Raw genomic sequence first — 18,499 nt, 5'->3', positions numbered from 1 at the left:
AGGCCAATCTCCAACATCTATAAACAAGTTACTCTCTTACTTCCCTGCTTCTGATCAGAGGTTATTGCCTGTGTCCAGACCTGCAGTCTAATTTTTAAATAAAGCCTGTAAACACTTTATTCTATGAACTGTGTCATATATGGGTCATAAGATATTTACAGAGCCAAGGAAACACTCATCTGGCTTCCCAGAAATAAAGTAAGGCAACTAACCAATCACCTGATTTGAATCCAACCAAAAATCTAATATTTTATCTTTGGTTTCTGTATAACACTTTTGTGTAGGAAAGGTTTTTAGAGACAAATATTTGTTCATTGATTCGGTGATTTTATTGCTGTGTGGGTAGTGCATGGAGCTGATGTTGGAAGGAGGGGCCCAGGGCACCATTCAGGACTGAACCGCCACTGATCTCCACCCACCAGGGATTGCCTCTAACCCCCCACCCACACACACACACACACAGGGGCTCATTCATTTGACTTTTTGCCACTGCGACTCTTGTTGAAGAAGATCGACCAGCCATTCTGGGAATGGGACCAAAACTCTCTATTAAAATAAACTTCACTCTTTTTTGCATGATACCACCTCAAAGACATCTATTTATTCAAAAGGAATAAACTTTTATTTTATTTTTTTTTACAGTAAGTCCATTCAAGAGTTTTTTTTAAGGATAAAAGACAAGAAAATTTCCAATGGGATAAAACTTCAGTATTCTGTTTTTTTCTTTGCTTTTTCATTGTTCACCCTTTTATTTTTGATTGAGGAAATTTTCAAATGAATCTTTTAAAGTGAGGTGGGAAAACATTCTTTACAAGCTTCCTATTGGAATAAAGCAGAGGAAGTCTTTTGTCAGAGAGGCTGTGATTGTCTAAAGGTGGGTCCCAGGGGGCCCCCGTTGCATGGCGCTGATAGGTGTAGGTCCAGTCAGGGGAGTTTACTGGTTTCAATCAGATGGAAAAATGGCAAAGTGGTTCAAGGATTTCCCAATAACTCTAAAGAATGGTACGGACAAGATCCGCTCAGTGGTTGAGCCAGGCTCCCAAAGGAAAGCAAATAAAGCTGGATTTGGGGCCAAAACGGGCCATCGCAAGGGCTCCCCTGCAGACAGCACAGCAGGAGGTGGTGGAGGTGTTGGCTCCTTGTTGTCCGGAAGGAACCGAAAGAACTCAGAGGTCAGAAACGGACCTGGATCCCAGAAGGATGGGAAAGTTTGGGACACCTTGGTGTCTGGAAAAAGCCGCAAAAACTCCAAAGCAGAGGCGGTGCTGGAGGAGATGCACAGACCCCCAAAGTCCACCCCGCCCGCCTGCGGCTACATGAGCCGAATGGTGAGAGTGGACAAACAGGACAAAAGCCCCAATTTCACTACAGTCAGCGGTACCATCAGCAGCCCACTGGACCCTGAAGTGGAAAAACCTGCTGCCCTGAGCAAAACGGAAAGTGTAAGTTTAATTCCAAGGGCCAAATTTGGCATCACTAAATACAGAATTTTCCAACTTTTAATGAGGCAATTTTTGAGCTGTAATTGTAATATTAAGAATCAGTTTGACCGTCCCAAGTTTGTTTGGGTTCCCCTGCAGCATTGCATGTTGGTCCTATGAATTTAATAAATATTTTCCAGATCGATTTCCATAATATTGTCTCAATAATCTAATGACAGATGACAAAGATAGAATATATGGATATAAATAACCAGCAGAGTTGTAAAAATAACTCACTAAACAGGAAAAAACAGTTTAAATACCTTTACAAAATATGCATAGAAAACCATAAATGGTTCTGATATAATTCTCCCCTTTCATCTCTGTATCTGACTTTGATCAAAGCGTAAACTGGACTCTGAGGTATTTTTCATCCTGTTTACAGCTTAAATTTCATCCTGTTTACAGCTTAAATAAAAAAAATTGTATTGAGAAACCCCAAACATGTGCAGTGTGTTTATACCTTCACATGCTGTTTAAGTTAAATAGTATTTATGGAGAATTAGGTTTCAACTATACATATTTTAAGGGGATATTATTATCATATTCAGAGCCAAATTTATCTTTTTTTCCACAAAAAAAGATATAGATATATATAGATATATAGATACGTATATTATATCCAAAAGAGAGCTTTATGTGTTTATTATTACAGGCACATCTTAGTGCCTTTTTTAGGCAGTGTGTAAACACTGATGAGATGACATCAAGCACTATAACAGTGTTAACCTGCAGAAAGGGCGTCAGTTATGCTCAGGGGCCTGGATCCAGTCCAAGCCTTAAAAATCAATATTATTACATCACTTTGTGCTTCTGATTCTTTTTATTCCTCCCAGTTTTTTCTCTCTTCATTTCCCTCCACCGTTTGATCACAGACCTTCCTATGCCTCTGCCTTCATTACAAAGAAAGGTCACCACCTTCCTGTCCTGCGTGCAATCTGGCTACTCTACTTATTATTAGAGTGATAAAGCAGAGAGGCATTGTTCATCCCTCTGGTGATCACTATTCTGGTATAACACATATTGTGATTCAGTGTTCACCAAAGTCTCTAATGAAAAAGTCTGGATCTATTAGCTCTGCACATCCAGAGGCAGGTTTATATTCTATTCATCTTTGTAAATTAACCTATAGCTCTGTCAGACTGGATGGAGAATATCTGTTGATATCTGAGTCTGAACTTTAAATAAGTAATTGTAACATACATTAATTAATTAATACTGATCAAAACCAATATTTTCTTCTGGGTTTATTTTTTGGTTCAGTTTTTCTACTAGAAGGTAAAACATTTTCCATAATTTTAGTCTCCCATTCGCATAGCTTGTGACAAAACGTCTTTCTATGAATGAAATATATCTTTCTTCTAGCTACAGTAAAGCAAATTATTGCCACCTGCTCTTGTTCAAGTTATCACTTTATAATAAAATTTACAAGTGGGAAAGTATCATTATTATATTCTCATTTAATAATGAAGAAATACTCAATTATTTTGATTTGCTGATATACTTTTTACCTTTAGCAAGATTTTACATTATGCTCTGGGAAAATATAATGAGCATTTAAAAAAAACAACTGATCAAAGCAACATTGGTTGGAACTATTTTTTACTTATTTTAATTAGAACACTGATTGCATTTAACTTCTTCTTCATCTTTGTTTATAATAAATTCCATTTATTTGTGTGTGGACGCTCATTTTGCTTGATACTTCCAATATATTATTAAAATTAATCAGCCCTACTAGTTTGTGGAGTAACTTTTTTCTACTGAAACATTACATCCAATCTAAAAGAACACAGAACTATAAAGCTTCCCCAAACATACATTTTAGCATTTATTTATTTATTGTTTTCATGTTGGTAAAATGAACATTAAATGTGGTGTTCTTTGATGCATTAAAAAAAGCATATAATCACTCCTAAACTGTTGCCTTTTCTATATTTTCACTAATCTAGCTGGTTATTCTGGAGGACTATGCGGACCCCTTCGATGCTCAGAGAACCAGAGAACAGAGGGATGCAGAGAGATCTGGAGAGAACGATGGCTACATGGAGCCGTACGATGCCCAACAAATGATAACTGGTAAGAAGCTCTGGAAACATGTTTGCCCTCACAGGATTCCAATTTTCAGTCACTTCCATCGTCCTTGTGAGAACGTGAAGTGACTCTTGTCTCTGTATCCGTGGCTTTGCTATGATGACTGTATTGCATTTAGACAATGGGTGCAGTTTCCTGTCCTCACTTCCTCTTTCCTGTTTCTGTTTCCTGGCGTTATTCTCTCTAAAGGAAGCTGGCCCTGACTGGCTCCCAGAAACTCGGACGCAGCTTCTTGTATAGCCCTATATGGACCTGACTGACCATTAATCAAAGCCTTTCAGTGGCAAAGGAAATGTGGTGTCCAATCAGCAAATCACACATTGCCAGAAAAAAAAAATTGTTTATTGCGTTGATCAGGAGAGTCAGACAATGGCACTGTCCGAAGGTGAATGGACTTTATTGGTCTGTTGTCTCTTAGGTTGTGTCTTATTGAGACAATTAAAATCACCAGAGGATGTAATGATGTAAGTCAGCAGTTTAAGACAATCAAATTATATGTGAAAAACTATTATGAGGATTTTTTTCAGCAGCTGAATTCTGTTAATAAACCATAACTTTATGCTTAAATTCTGCCGAATACACTTCTCTGTTGCTTATTCAGATCTGGTTGTTGGGACATGTCAAGTTTGTTTTCTTAATTATTATTTAGACCAGGGATGAGAGCAGGGCTGGAAATTGAAAATTTTATACCAGCCACATGGATATTTAACCGGGCACTATTTTTCTGTAAAATCTCCTGGTGATTGTTAAAACAGATTTTTTTTTTTTCTTTTAATGCTGTAGGGGTGTCCCTTTGACTCATACATTTGACTCATCAATCTCTTTCTATGTAGATAATCTACATCATTGTTTGGGAAAAAATGTCTTCATATGATTTACAATGTCTCATATCGCCATATTAGGCAGGAAAATTAGTTAATCTTTTGTGTCAAATTTATCCCTCAGAGGTAGTAAGATTTGAACAAATAAATGACGTACAGCACTGAAGTGGTCTGTGCTTTATCTGTATAGCCACCAAGCAGACGTCATAGAGCTGTAGAGAACAGCTGTTAATGACAATGCACATCCCCACATGACTGGTTCCAAGAAACAACTTGGTTTATCTGCACAAAGAAGTTTTTAATGAGACTCCATGTGGACGGTTCTAAAAATGTAGCTTTATGCAGATGTATCCGGCTGACATCTGCTTAGTGTCTCCAGTTAGCCCTGAATAATAAACACCAGCAGTTCATAAATATCCCCCATAATCAACAGATTACGAAAAATACTCCTGAAAGAAAACTTTCTGTCACTGTTGGATGACAAAAAGAGGCTTTGAATGTTGGAAATGTTTTCTACTTCTACATGCAGTTGTTAATAGCAGTCTGTGGTTCACTCTCTCCCAGACTTGGCCAGAATATTAGGTACAGAACTATATATAAAGGGGGAAAAAGCCCCACGAAGTATAAAATCCTGCAATCCCTGTTGGCAATGATCTGTGCATGAAGCATAAACGTTTCCACAGTCTGCCAGTGAATACGCAGACATCCATGAATTCAAGTATGAGCTAGCCTTTACCAACAAAATTCTACTGTTAGTTTTCTTTCCTTTTGCTGATAGTGTGCCTGAATTTAAACTCGGGCACACTGCTGCCACACATATAGAATATATTCAGAGTGTAAATTGTGTCAAGATGCTAAACAAACTCACTCATAATCCAATAAAAGCGTTTTGTTTTGCCTGAACTTTTGTGTATCTCTATATGTTTGGACTAAGGAGTGAGAGCTGCAAGACAGAAGCCATACAATCTATCTACCCAAATCTTATTGTTATTATGTGGTTAAAAGGGCACCAAGTACAAAGGATGAGCAGGCACTGTATCTCTGCAGCATGGAGAGGCAGTGGAATAAAGAGCTGCAAACAGAAGAACCAGAATGTATACTGAGGGAAGAGTGGAGAATGACATTGAATAGAGAGTTAAAGCAATCACAAATAGAAGGCAGCTGTCACCCTTAACCCTCTGGAGTCTCTGAAATCTAAATAACTCAGCCTCAAACTAATGTCATGCAAATATTCACATCATCTAAAAAATGTCTTCATGATAGGAAAATTAATGTTATGTCAATGTTTTCAGATTTTCTGTTGCTTTTTCTGTTGATTTTCTGTTGCTTTTAGTCAATTTAACAAGGATTCATGATACATTAGATCAGGAAAAAGATAGTAAATAAGTTTCATTTTAGCAGGGGTTAATAGACTTTTGGTTTATCTAAAATTCAGTTGCATCCCAATTCAGTGTGTTTTTGTGTCCAGTTTCCACAGACTGTAGCCCTCCTTAAGCTCTCATGTACCCAGCAGATATTTTAATCTTTAATCCATTCTCTTTTACCTGCCAGAGATCAGACGCAGGGGATCTAAAGACTTGCTGAAGGTGTGTGCGCCTACTGATTGCAGTGAAGGAGCTGCAGAGAAAGGTCAGCCAGCTGCCATCTATGATGACCCATATGAGGGAAGTGCTGACAGTAAGAAGACGGCTGTGGTGAAGCCAAAGCTGGACCAGCGACCCGTCACTGAATACGAGCTTGCCTGGGAGTGGAGGAAGGAGCACATTGTCAGGACTCTGTCGGGTACAGCGTGGAATCTTTAAACTCATTGTTTTTTCTTGAATCATCACTGAGTTTGATTGTGGTTAAAGCCTTTTAAGCCTACTTGGCAGTGTTTACCCTTCCTTCGCCTGCTTTACCCTCACATGTATTTTTTATAAGCTACACAGACCAACAGCATTCTGAACAACTTGTACTAAACATCAAAGCACCCCGCTGCTGTTTTATTATTTCCTAGACTTCAACAGAGAGTTCAAACGCAAAGACAAAGTTTTTCTTTGCATATAGTTTTTTCTTTATTTTTTGTTTTGCCTGTGCTTGTCTTTTCTCAGCACAATTCGACAGCCCAGTCAAAGAAGAGATGTGCCATCAAACACTCACAAGACAGACCCAGTTGCAGCAGCATCAGAGGCAGAAAAGCAAAAGCCAGAAAAACTTGAGATCCTCTCACCCAACTCTGCTGCCATCTTCAGCTCGCTGCGGCAGCCCAGATGGTGAGACCTGCTGTGTGGACCCCTCACTTCCCCTTGAAAAACAGAGGTAACATCCTTTCTATGCCAAACAATGGGCTCTATGCACAGCTCCACTACTTCCTGAATTTTATATATAGATATATACACTATATTGCCAAAAGTATTTGCTCACCCATCCAAATTATTGGAATCAGGTGTTCCAATCACTTCCATGGCCACAGGTGTATAAATTCAAGCACCTAGGCATGCAGACTGTTTTTACAAACATTTGTGAAAGAATGGGTCGCTCTCAGGAGCTCAGTGAATTCCAGCGTGGAACTGTGATAGGATGCCACCTGTGCAACAAATCCAGTCGTGAAATTTCCTCGCTCCTAAATATTCCACAGTCAACTGTCGGCTGTATTATAAGAAAATGGAAGTGTTTGGGAACGACAGCAACTCAGCCACGAAGTGGTAGGCCACGTAAACTGACGGAGCGGGGTCAGCGGATGCTGACGCGCATAGTGCGAAGAGGTCGCCAACTTTCTGCAGAGTCAATCACTACAGACCTCCAAACTTCATGTGGCCTTCAGATTAGCTCAAGAACAGTGCGCAGAGAGCTTCATGGAATGGGTTTCCATGGTCGAGCAGCTGCATCCAAGCCATACATCACCAAGTGCAATGCAAAGCGTCGGATGCGGTGGTGTAAAGCACGCCGCCACTGGACTCTAGAGCAGTGGAGACGCGTTCTCTGGAGTGACGAATCGCGCTTCTCCATCTGGCAATCTGATGGACGGGTCTGGGTTTGGCGGTTGCCAGGAGAACGGTACTTGTCTGACTGCATTGTGCCAAGTGTAAAGTTTGTTGGAGGGGGGATTATGGTGTGGGGTTGTTTTTCAGGAGCTGGGCTTGGCCCCTTAGTTCCAGTGAAAGGAACTCTGAATGCTTCAGCATACCAAGACATTTTGGACAATTCCATGCTCCCAACTTTGTGGGAACAGTTTGGAGCTGGCCCCTTCCTCTTCCAACATGACTGTGCACCAGTGCACAAAGCAAGGTCCATAAAGACATGGATGACAGAGTCTGGTGTGGATGAACTTGACTGGCCTGCACAGAGTCCTGACCTCAACCCGATAGAACACCTTTGGGATGAATTAGAGCGGAGACTGAGAGCCAGGCCTTCTCGTCCAACATCAGTGTGCAACCTCACAAATGCGCTTCTGGAAGAATGGTCAAAAATTCCCATAAACACACTCCTAAACCTTGTGGACAGCCTTCCCAGAAGAGTTGAAGCTGTTCTAGCTGCAAAGGGTGGACCGACGTCATATTGAACCCTATGGATTAGGAACGGGATGTCACTTAAGCTCATATGTGAGTCAAGGCAGGTGAGCAAATACTTTTGGCAATATAGTGTATATCTATATATATATCTATATATATATATATAGATATATATATAGTATATTAGCTGTCTTAACCTTAACCCTGGTGTAAACCCAGCTGTTTCAAGAAAGACATCAAGATTTTTTGAAAAAAACAAAATTCATTATGAAGAATGTGGAAATCAAAAGACAGGACTAGGATAAAGATGTGGAGAGGTTTACACCAGTTTTAGGTCATAAAGGCAAGGCAAGTTTATTTGTACATTTCAGTACAAAAACAATTCAAAAAGCTTTGTAAAACAACCCCCCAAGAGTTAAATGAAGTTGCACATGATTGTAAGGTTTCGGTTTGTAAAGGACCCAAATGAAGACTGGCTGAAGTGAGAAACGGTTAAATTATGATAAAAAAATGTTACATAGGTGCAGAAGAATAACAGGACAGTTTAAGAGGCAACAGTGTGCATATAAAAAATGCATATAAAAAAATCAGTCCACTCTGACTGAGCCATTTGGTATAGATGAGTGGGGACAAAATCAGGCGGTTGAGCAGCGCTGATAGCCAATGATGCTGGTAGCCTCCTCTGCTTCATCTTCAGCTGTAAGTAAAAGTGTTTCTACAAAGTATTGACTCAGAGGGGATTGAAATAACTGCATTTTTCAGATTTCAATTAAAATGTGAGGGCTGCTCAGTGTGCGTCGGTGGCATTGCTGCCTTGCAGCAAGAAGGTCCCAGGTTCGATTCTCGGCCCGGGGACTTTCTGCATGGAGTTTTCATGTTCTCCCTGTGCATGTGTGGGTTCTCTCCGGGTACCCCGGCTTCCTTCCACAGTCCAAAAATATAAGTGTTAGGTTAACTGGCTTCTCTAAATTCTCCTTAGGTGTGAGTGTGTGTGTGAATGTTTGTCCTGTTTGTCTCTGTGTTGCCCTGCGATGGACTGGTGACCTCTCGAGGGTGTACCCTGCCTCTTGCCTGTAGACAGCTGGAGACGGGGACAAGCACCCCTTGCAACCCTGCTTGGGATAAGTATGATGGAAAATGGAAAAAGTGGATGGAAATAAACATGTTTTACATTTAATTTATGAACTATATTAGAGTTTGTTTCTCTAATATGACAAGATTTGGAAGTTTCTGCTGATTTCCAAGCTTTCACTAAGATGGTGGAGATTTTTATTGTGGTTTTATAAACCCTCTGCATTTATGACTTATGGTATAATGTTTACAAATCTCATTATTTCCCAACATAAAAGCTCAACAAACAATTTTATTATCAAAGAGTCTAACAAACTTTTCGATTCTACACTTTATATCTTCAAGCTGGTACCATGGTTGTGTGACCAGACAGGAGGCGGAGTCACAGCTGCAGTCCTGCAAAGAGGCCAGCTTCCTGGTCAGGAACAGCGAGTCTGACAACAGCAAGTACTCCATTGCCCTCAAGTGAGTGTTTACAGGAAGTGCAGGGGCATTTTTTTCTGGATGAAGTGTTTGAAAATGGGTGCTCATTGCTTATTGGTGGCATGCTGTTGTTGGTGTTTGGAAGAATTAAGTTTGTGGGTTTGTTAGTCATAAAGGTCATGGGGATAATGAGTGCTCAAAAGCATCTTCATTTAATTATTTCAGTGAAGTGGATTATTATTTTGTACACTTTTTTTTACAGATGGTATTTATTATTTTTCACCTTTTAAAGATATGCATATTTTAAAAAGCCAAATATATCAAAGGAGCTCTACAATCACGTATTCTCCTTATCTTCACATTACCCTGTTTGTACTCTTTAGAGCTTCTCCACTTCCTATCCTCTAACATCTGCATTTAATTTAAACTTATGTGCTCTGTTTCTTTTCAACTATCATATAATTTCTATTGAGCCACAAAGGCAAGGCAAGTTTATTTATATAGTGCAGTTCAGTACCTGGACAATTCAAAGTGCTTTACATGAAATAAACAGTAAAGTAGAAGAAAAAAAAAGCAGAATAAAAGCAAATAAAGATAAAAACATGATAAAAGCAGGTAATAAACCAAATAAAGTAGTTGAACCACAACCTTAAACTAATAATACCTCTGTTTGCAGTTTAATTTAAAGAGACAAAAGCAGTTGTGAACAAATATATTTTATCTTTGACTTGAAAGAACTTTCAGCACTTTTACAGTCTTCTGGGATTTTGTTCCAGATCAGTGAAGCATAGGAACTAAATGCTGCTTCTCCATGTTTGGTTCCAGTTCTGGCTGTACAGAGTAGACTGGAACTAGAAGACCTGAGGTTGGGAGGTTGATACACTGACAGCACATCTGTTATGTGTTGAGGTGCTGATCCATTCAGTGATTTAAAGACTAATATGCTGCAGCTTTCTGATGGACTTTTTAGGCAAACCTGTGATGACTCTGTTGCATTAATCAATTCTACTAAAGATAAACGCATGAAGGAGTTTTTCAAGATCCTGCTCGGACATTAGTCTTTTAATCCTGAAAATGTTCTCAAGGTGATAAAATGCTGACATAATAACTGCCTCTGAAGGTTCCGGTCAAATATACTAACAATGCAGTAAAATAAATACATAAACAAACCTTAGATGAAATAGTCTGAATGAAAAAGACTTTGTTGGACAGAACAATTCAACACCAAGATTTTTAGTTTTGGATTCCTGATAAGTGTTTATTCTATTTTAACTGTAAATAATAATAATCTGGTGTTATTAATATGATATTATACAAATAATTTATTTGGGATAAAACTAATGGAAATAAAGGCAACTGTAAAAATGTTACCAATAGATAGATAATAAATTGATTGAGGGGGAAAACTAGCATAGGTTGCATTATCAATAACATTGAATTTAAGTACAAAATAAATGCAGTAAGTTTTGATATAATAAGTAATTAGAAAAGATAATGTATGTATAGAGAATTATTTTTTTCCAATTATCATTTGGATAGAATAGAAGTAAATGACTTGTCTTTCTTGCCTGTGCCTCAGGACGAGTCAGGGCTGTGTTCACATCATCGTGGCCCAGACTAAAGAGAACAGCTACACCCTGGACCAGAGCAGCTGCGTGTTTCCCAGCATCCCAGAGGTGGTGCACCATTACTGCACCAGGCGCCTGCCTTTCAACGGAGCCGAGCACATGACGCTGCTCCACCCTGTGCCTCGTCTGCAGTGACTATGACCTTAAAACCTCAAGTTTATAAAGCAGGGAGTAGAGAAAATAATTACAACATTATTTTTCTTGCATCTAAAAAAACCTCCCACTGATATGTTATTTTAGTTGATTTAATGTCTATCTAAACCTTGTTTAGGGCCCTCAGTTGGTTTATTTTACTTTTAGTTTGAGTGAATGTGCAGCTTATGCAAAACATCAAGGCTGCTATTTTGCATCTAAATAAGCTCAGCAGAAATAACAAGGCACTTTTTGTCTGATTTAAATGTGACCTGAGTTCAAGAAGGGATAACAGATGTGTTATTAGCCATGTCCCTAAACACTGCTGCTATTTTATTGTTATTTAGTTACATTTGAGGATAATGGAAACTTTTTGTTTGGCATTCTCTTCTGCCTTCTAGTGGACAAGGACATATCCTACACCTGCTTACAAAAGTATGACTTTTTTTCTCTTTGCTTAAAAGCCAATTTATCTATTTCTAAAGATGTATAAAAACCCTGCGAGCTTGGTGACATTATATGAAATAATAATTTATGCATTTGATTTCTGTACCCATTGTCCCATGAGGATGTTTCCCCTCTGTGAACGAGGAAACATTTTCCACTGCATTTTGTGCACTGGGAATAATGTGTGATTCACCCTAAAGCAATGTGCTAAACAGAGTGCCAGCTTTGCAGTGGTTATACTTTTTACAAGAGCTAAGAATATCAGGTTAAACATGTCTGCTCATTTATAGGAACATTACAGTGATTTCCAATCGGTGGAGAGGTAGAGGTCTATCTATTAGTACTTTGGAGATGACTTTCATTGTAGGCTGTTAATATGTTGCACACATGCTTTTCCCTGTTGGAACAAACCAGAATCAAATAAGTAGGTCATTTGCAGGACTCTGGAGAATATTAATTCAACCAATAAGGTAATTAAGTCATTTAATTCAGGCGTGTTGGAGCAGGGAGAAATCTAAAAGTCACAGGATTCAAGGACTTGAGCTTGCTCCAGATTATTCAACATCCTACTTCTCTCCTATGCTCTCTTGTTTTTAGTTTATGTAGGATTTGGATCTAGGTCCTGTGTCTGGTGAAGTATTTCTAGTTAATTTGGGCATATGGTTTTGATCATTGTGCTGTCATAAAAAACAACAGTGGCACAAATGTCACATTAGTAGTAGAGCCAAGTAGTATTGGCTTCTAAATCTAAATCTCTATAATGTAGTCTAAAAAAAGTTTTTAAAGGTATAGACAAAGTGGGCATGAAACTGGGGTGTTCTCCTCCTTTGACATGGCCTGCCTGCTGTGTTCATGGCAGGAAAATATATCTTAGTCTCATCCCATTGAGATCTTTGCTCCCTCAGTCTTCATGGTGAAATTTCAGCTGATACACAGTTCAGGTCCAATTTCACGTGATGTTTAAAAAAATAACATGTTTACATATGTGATGGTAGGAAAGAAGACTTTTATTTTGTTCCTTTCCTGGCATTTCTCCCAAACAACAGCTGAAATGTAGATATAATGGGTTTTCTGGAGACTTGGGGACATCAAGGTACCACTCTTTGCTGCAGCTGAGCTTATGTCAGGTGCAAAGATAAACTTGATTCGAAAGTCAGCCTTGTTTGTTGCTGCTCTAGTTTATTTAAACTTTAACACTCCCTGACCGTAGGTGTGAGCAGTACAGATGAGATTGTGTTTTATATGCTTTTGGAAGATCTACATTCATCTACCCTCCTGCAACAACACGTTCTGATGTGTTGCTAATTTTCGTTAATGTCTTGCAGAAAGTGGCCACAATTTCCATGGTATATCCTAGAAACACTGAAAGAAATATAAAATGTTTCAGTGGTTAAAACTTTTTTATATGCATTGTGTGGCTGTGAATAATTGTATGGCATCAAGGATTTGCTGGGGGAAAAAAATCTTAATTTGGATTAAACTGGAAAAAATTGTTTGAAATAAATAATTTGGGAAGCAACAAGTTAGGCAAAGAAACTCCTTCATATCTTCATACACTGGGTTTACAATGTGCTTTAAGATTCAAGAGCACATACCAAACTCGGCTGTGATCAATTATGTTTTTCATGGTCTCTAAAGTTCTGGATGGTTAGAGGAAAAATGTATGCACTCTGGCAACAAACTAGTTTCTTCCATCACATTCCACAAGAAATGAAGCTTTTAGTGTTGGTGCAAAAAGAGAAGCTCCTGGAAATGGAATGGTAAGGGATGACTATTTAAAATATTGCTAACAATTAATTATTTATAAAAATGTACAAGTTTGAAAAGAAAAATTATTTGTTAGAAACCTCAAACTAGAATGTTGGTGAAGTCAGATTAGCTCTGCTTAGATCTAGTTTTTATATAAGGAAAAGCATCCTATGGTCAGTTCTTGTTTTTGTGGTAAAAAAATGATTTTATTATGAAGAATTGCTCTGTTTTCTAGTGTCTGCTCACAAACTTGATTGTTGTGCCTCTTGTGAGGTCATTTACCCAAGCCTGATCAGCAGTTTTCTCTTTACTGAGCTTATAGTGAGATCCACCTTCGACAAACATTTCATCATGAGGAAGTGTACTTGCTCAGGTAGCTGATCCTCTGCCTGTTCTTTCCGTTAAAGGGAGGAGTTCCGTTGCAAAGAGGTGGAAAATACACAGAAGGCCGATGTTTGCATTTTCTCTAAAATTCTTGGTTTTACAACCTATCTGCTCAAACATGCAAAGCATTCAGTTTTGTGGTTCATCAGCATCCTGGAGTTTAAAATTCAGCCTCAAATCGAGTCTGATTATGATTCGACTTCCACGGCTTTATATTTCTTTGAGTCAAACCACTAACATGTCACTTGAATTTTTTGTTTTTTATTGTTTTTTGATGTTTCTGTTTTAATGTGATTTAAATGTGAACCAGCTTTAATGCGTCTGAATCTCAGAGATTGATGTTTTTTACTCTCTGATTCCAATAAAACCAGCAATGGAAAATGAAAAAAAAATGAGTCTGTTTGTGTTGGTGCTTCAATGAAGCACTCTCAAAGTTTTCTTGCATCTCATCAATCCTGAGCAACTATGACAAAATTGGGTTTTTGAGCTCACTCTGGATGTTATCTTAACTTATTGTTCCAAAGATTGACAAGGTCAGGAGGTGTCTTGGATGAGGGATTAAGTTTTAACCTGAGGATTATGTGGAACACAAACAGTTTACCAAGCTGAACTCTATAGTATGGATTAAAGTAAATGCAGCCCTAAAAGGAGTAAGAGTCGGATCATTTCACTCATGTCAAGGATGCTTAATGTGAAGGGGGAAAAAAAGAAGCATTTGACACCATCCCTCTCTTCTTCCCTTCTTTTCTTACGGATCTCCTTTATATGCCTCGCCGGCTCTGTGTCACCCGAGGCAGGTGACTGTCTGACTTGCAGAGGGGGATGTGGGTGCTTCTTATGTATGTTTGATGCCAGCAGTTTGTGGTTCAACACATGATGGTCTTATTACTTTAAAACCTCAGATAGCTTTCAGTCTTCTCACGAATGCTGCAGCACCTCTGGGTTTGGGGACCGGTGACTGGTGGAAAATAAAATAATAATAAATATATATATTTCTATACATATATATCGCTGGATTTCATAAAGAACAGTGCTGGTAGGATTTTGGAGGGTTTCTGAGATCAAATAGGGTGGAAATAACATTTCTTGAAACATGCTTTGACAGTTTACTTACATGTCACGTTTACTTTATGTTAACATCTTAGGGGTTCTCCAGTTTTCAACATTTTAACAAGTATACAAAACACACCCTTTTTGGACAACCTCCCCCAAAAGGCTACAAGAAAGGTTAGCTTTTTCCCCAGCCTTATTTTATTGTAGCTGGGACTAAGAAAACCATGTTCATATGTGGTTATATAAGGTAAAATTATTATTGCTCAATTTCTACCTTAAAAACTTTCTATAATAGAACACGATTTAAATAAATCAATGATAAAATAAAACAATTTGAGAACATCAATTTTAATGCACAAGTACACTAAAATGTGTAATTATATGAGCCAAGAGGACATTATTTAAAAAATGTACACTAGGATTTCTACTAGAAGTGTTTTTCTTTTCAGTAAACCCTATTATTTTCCTTAATAGAAACAAATTTGTGGATTATGTAATAAAACCATATTGACACGTTAGCTAAAAAAATAACTGTTCACACTCCGACTTATTTATGACTGAGAAAAGACAAAAGATAAACCAATTTACATAAAATCCATCTTAGATTCTGCAGCAGCAATTCTAAAAGTCTGTATCCCATCTTATGGGACAGGGGTTGACTGTTTGACCCAGTTTACAGATGTCTATTTTTACTTACATAGGTGTTCCTTTTTTTGAATACAGAACTAAATCACTAACCATGCAGAAACTAGTTTTGCTGGAACGAAAACAAATCAGATCTCCAAATTAGGTGCTTGAGGATAAAACAATACAAAGCTTTCTAAATCTATGATAACAAAACAATGAAAAATATTACTTGGTCTGATGGGTTTGGACTTCAGCTGCAAAATTTAGATGGTAGGGTTAACTTTGATGCACACAACAGAAAAGCATGGACACCTGCAATGTTTCAACTGTTCAGGCTACTGGAGGGGTTGTTATGGTGTGGCAGATATTTTCATGGCACTTTCAGGGGCTTCTTAGTAACAATTAAATCTCATTTAAACACCAGAGTACATCTGACTATGGTTGCTGTAAATCTTTGTCCTTTTAAGACCAAAGTATACACATATTTTGACGTCTACTCTATTAGAATAATGCACCATATCACAATGCTCAAATAATCTTAGAGTGGTTTGTTGAACATGAACTGTCTGGTGGCTCTATGTAGTAAATAAAGTTATTGAGCAATAATTACTCAGTGGTTCCAGTAAGTCCTTCTGTGTGCCATTGTAAACATAAGCATACAGTAAACATAAGTAAGTAGCTAGCTAACAAGGCAAAGAGCAGATCAGGACCTAGAAAAATAATCAGACTTTAGATTTAAGAGAAAACTATTATCTTTAATCAAAGTGTGAATGTTTCTGGGAGAATTTTACAATTCATGCAACTGATCAAAAACTTGTTTTTAATGGTTAAAAGAAAAAAAAATCTTGGCATTATCTTAGCAGAAGCAAAATTTTATGCTATAATTTATTATGCCTCTCAATGCTAGACTATGAAGAGATACGACTGGGCCTGGACAAGAGCCTTGTAGAACACCATAACTGATTGGTGAATTATGAAGACATCATTATTTTGTATAACCGGATATCCTTAGCAAAAAATCTAAATAATATATTCTAGTTAAGTTAATATTATGCTGTGCAGTGCAGTCATCAAATGTATATCTTCTTCTGCCAAAGTCGTGGCCTTGTGTTCAAATTTGAGTCAGCAGCAGGAAACCAACAAGATTAACGGAACCCCACCAGCTCTGCCAGGAGGAGCGGTCAAAAATCCAACCACAACAATGCCAGACGTTGGTGTCCTCTTGGAGCATCTGATCTAGGTGCAAATGCTATCCATATATTAGTAGTGCAATACAGGATGGTTTATTTTGACACAGTGATTTGCATGTAGATCACATGCAATAGGCTGAAAAGATAATCAAAAGGCAAAAACATAATAAAACTGTATAATTTTTCCAAAGGCAAGTTTAAATCCACAATGTTTTGTTAAATATGGTGCAGTTTAAGCTCTTTATGAAATGAGGATATCAGAACTTTGTCTTCTGATTCATCTTTGGCAGGCTCTGAGTCTCCCTGAGGGCTTCTATCAAGATTAATTTCATGAACACGAGCAAAGCCGCCCTTCTCAAGTTCTCCAAAGACAGAGCCAGCTACAACTAGAAAGGGTTTAATCAGCAGATGATATAGAGCTACAGCCTGTTCTACTCTATACTTGAATGAATAACCTCATTTTGTTCCCATGTATAAGTCATTCTACCCCTCTGTCCACCCGCTGCCTCTTTTTTGGCTTGCATGACAACTTGACACGATCGCCGCCTGACTCCTGATGGACGTGGTGCCTTGAGATCTTGGTTTCACTTGACCTGCTCTCTTGGTAACTGAAGTGTCCCTGTCGTCCTTATCAAACGCATCAGGCCACTGACACTGCCTGGCTCTCTCTTAGATCTTCCTCTTCCCCTCATGCATGCAGGCAGCACCTGCCATGTGTGATCCCGGTTTTTCTGACACTCTTGCTGTTCAGTTTGACCTCACCAGGTGAGGTCGGGCATGTTCTGCACTCATTGTTTGTGCACAAAAGGATGAAAAGATTGTGGGCTGCAATGGAGCACAACTTGTTGAGGTTTTCTGTTTCAAACTTTTTCCTTACCACTTACAGCAGACAGCTAAAAAAAACATGTTTTACCCTAAACACATTAAGATTGTTCTCTTATTATATTAAAAAAAAAAAAGATTTTTTTTTTATGTTTATGTTTTAGAGATAATATTTGAACTATAAATGAAGCATTTCTATAAAGTTTTTAAATAAAGAACATTTAAGTCCTGAACAATTTTCTCTATAATATTGTAAAATCTCTGAAGTGTTTGAAATAAGTTATTAACAAACTTTTCAACATTTTTTATTAATATTCGCTTCTATATATTTTTGCATAAATTAGAGGCTTTTTCAGTATGGTAAAGAATCAGTTTGCTAGTTCAAATGTAATTAATCAAGACATAAAGGTTATCCAATGTAACTTGTCCAAATGTATAAAAATTTATTCTATTCATGCTGAGAATAAAAAATAGCCTATCTAACAACATAAAGACATCTGAAAGATTAAAAATATCACAATTTTCCACCATCTGAAGAAACTATAGAGCAGATGGGAAACAAACTGTGTCATATATTGGTTTAAAGGCATTTCCAATGCTTTTGGATTCTCGTTAACTACGATTAGAGTTATTTACCAAATTACTTAAAGGACAAATTCACATTTCCTAAAAAAGAAACCAGAAGAACATCTGAATCACTGCAGCTTGCCTCAGTAATCTCACTGTCAAACCATTGTCAATCAGTTTTGAGTTAAAGTGTCAGGTTCTCAGCAAGTAGGACCCAGAATTCAGGCAGAAAAAAACAGGTTTGTTTTCAAGTGAAATACTTTATTGAATGCTCTGAGGACTGTGATTCGTCAGCTGGGACCGGTTTACTGGAATCTCTGAATCGGTATAAACTCAGGTTAGTCACCACGAAACTCAGACGGGAATGATAACGAGCATGTGAGTCACTAACCTGGTTCTAACGTTTTGTTGGTACCCAGACCAAAAACTGGAATCCAGCCAGAGAGTTTCAGGAGTGAGGCAGAGCAGACTGACGAATGGAAACCAACAGTCTAGGATGAGCAGAAGAATCCAGAGGAA

General features: G+C 38.1%; 1 protein-coding gene across 1 annotated transcript; it reads left to right on the top strand.

Moving 5' to 3' along the window:
* Positions 1–485: 485 nt before the first annotated feature.
* LOC119779672 (SH2 domain-containing adapter protein E-like) lies at positions 486–14,101 on the top strand. The gene is made up of 6 exons (XM_038279426.1): positions 486–1,442; positions 3,434–3,560; positions 5,948–6,178; positions 6,487–6,694; positions 9,304–9,423; positions 10,961–14,101. Exons 1-6 carry the CDS (start codon positions 900–902, stop codon positions 11,142–11,144), a joined length of 1,413 nt encoding a protein of 470 aa, XP_038135354.1. The 5' UTR covers positions 486–899; the 3' UTR covers positions 11,145–14,101.
* Positions 14,102–18,499: the final 4,398 nt, after the last annotated feature.

The sequence above is a fragment of the Cyprinodon tularosa genome, unplaced genomic scaffold (assembly GCF_016077235.1).
Source record: "Cyprinodon tularosa strain WSP-4 unplaced genomic scaffold, ASM1607723v1 ctg15, whole genome shotgun sequence".
In the NCBI taxonomy this organism is placed as follows: domain Eukaryota; kingdom Metazoa; phylum Chordata; class Actinopteri; order Cyprinodontiformes; family Cyprinodontidae; genus Cyprinodon; species Cyprinodon tularosa.
This window is presented reverse-complemented; position numbering and strand designations above follow the sequence as displayed.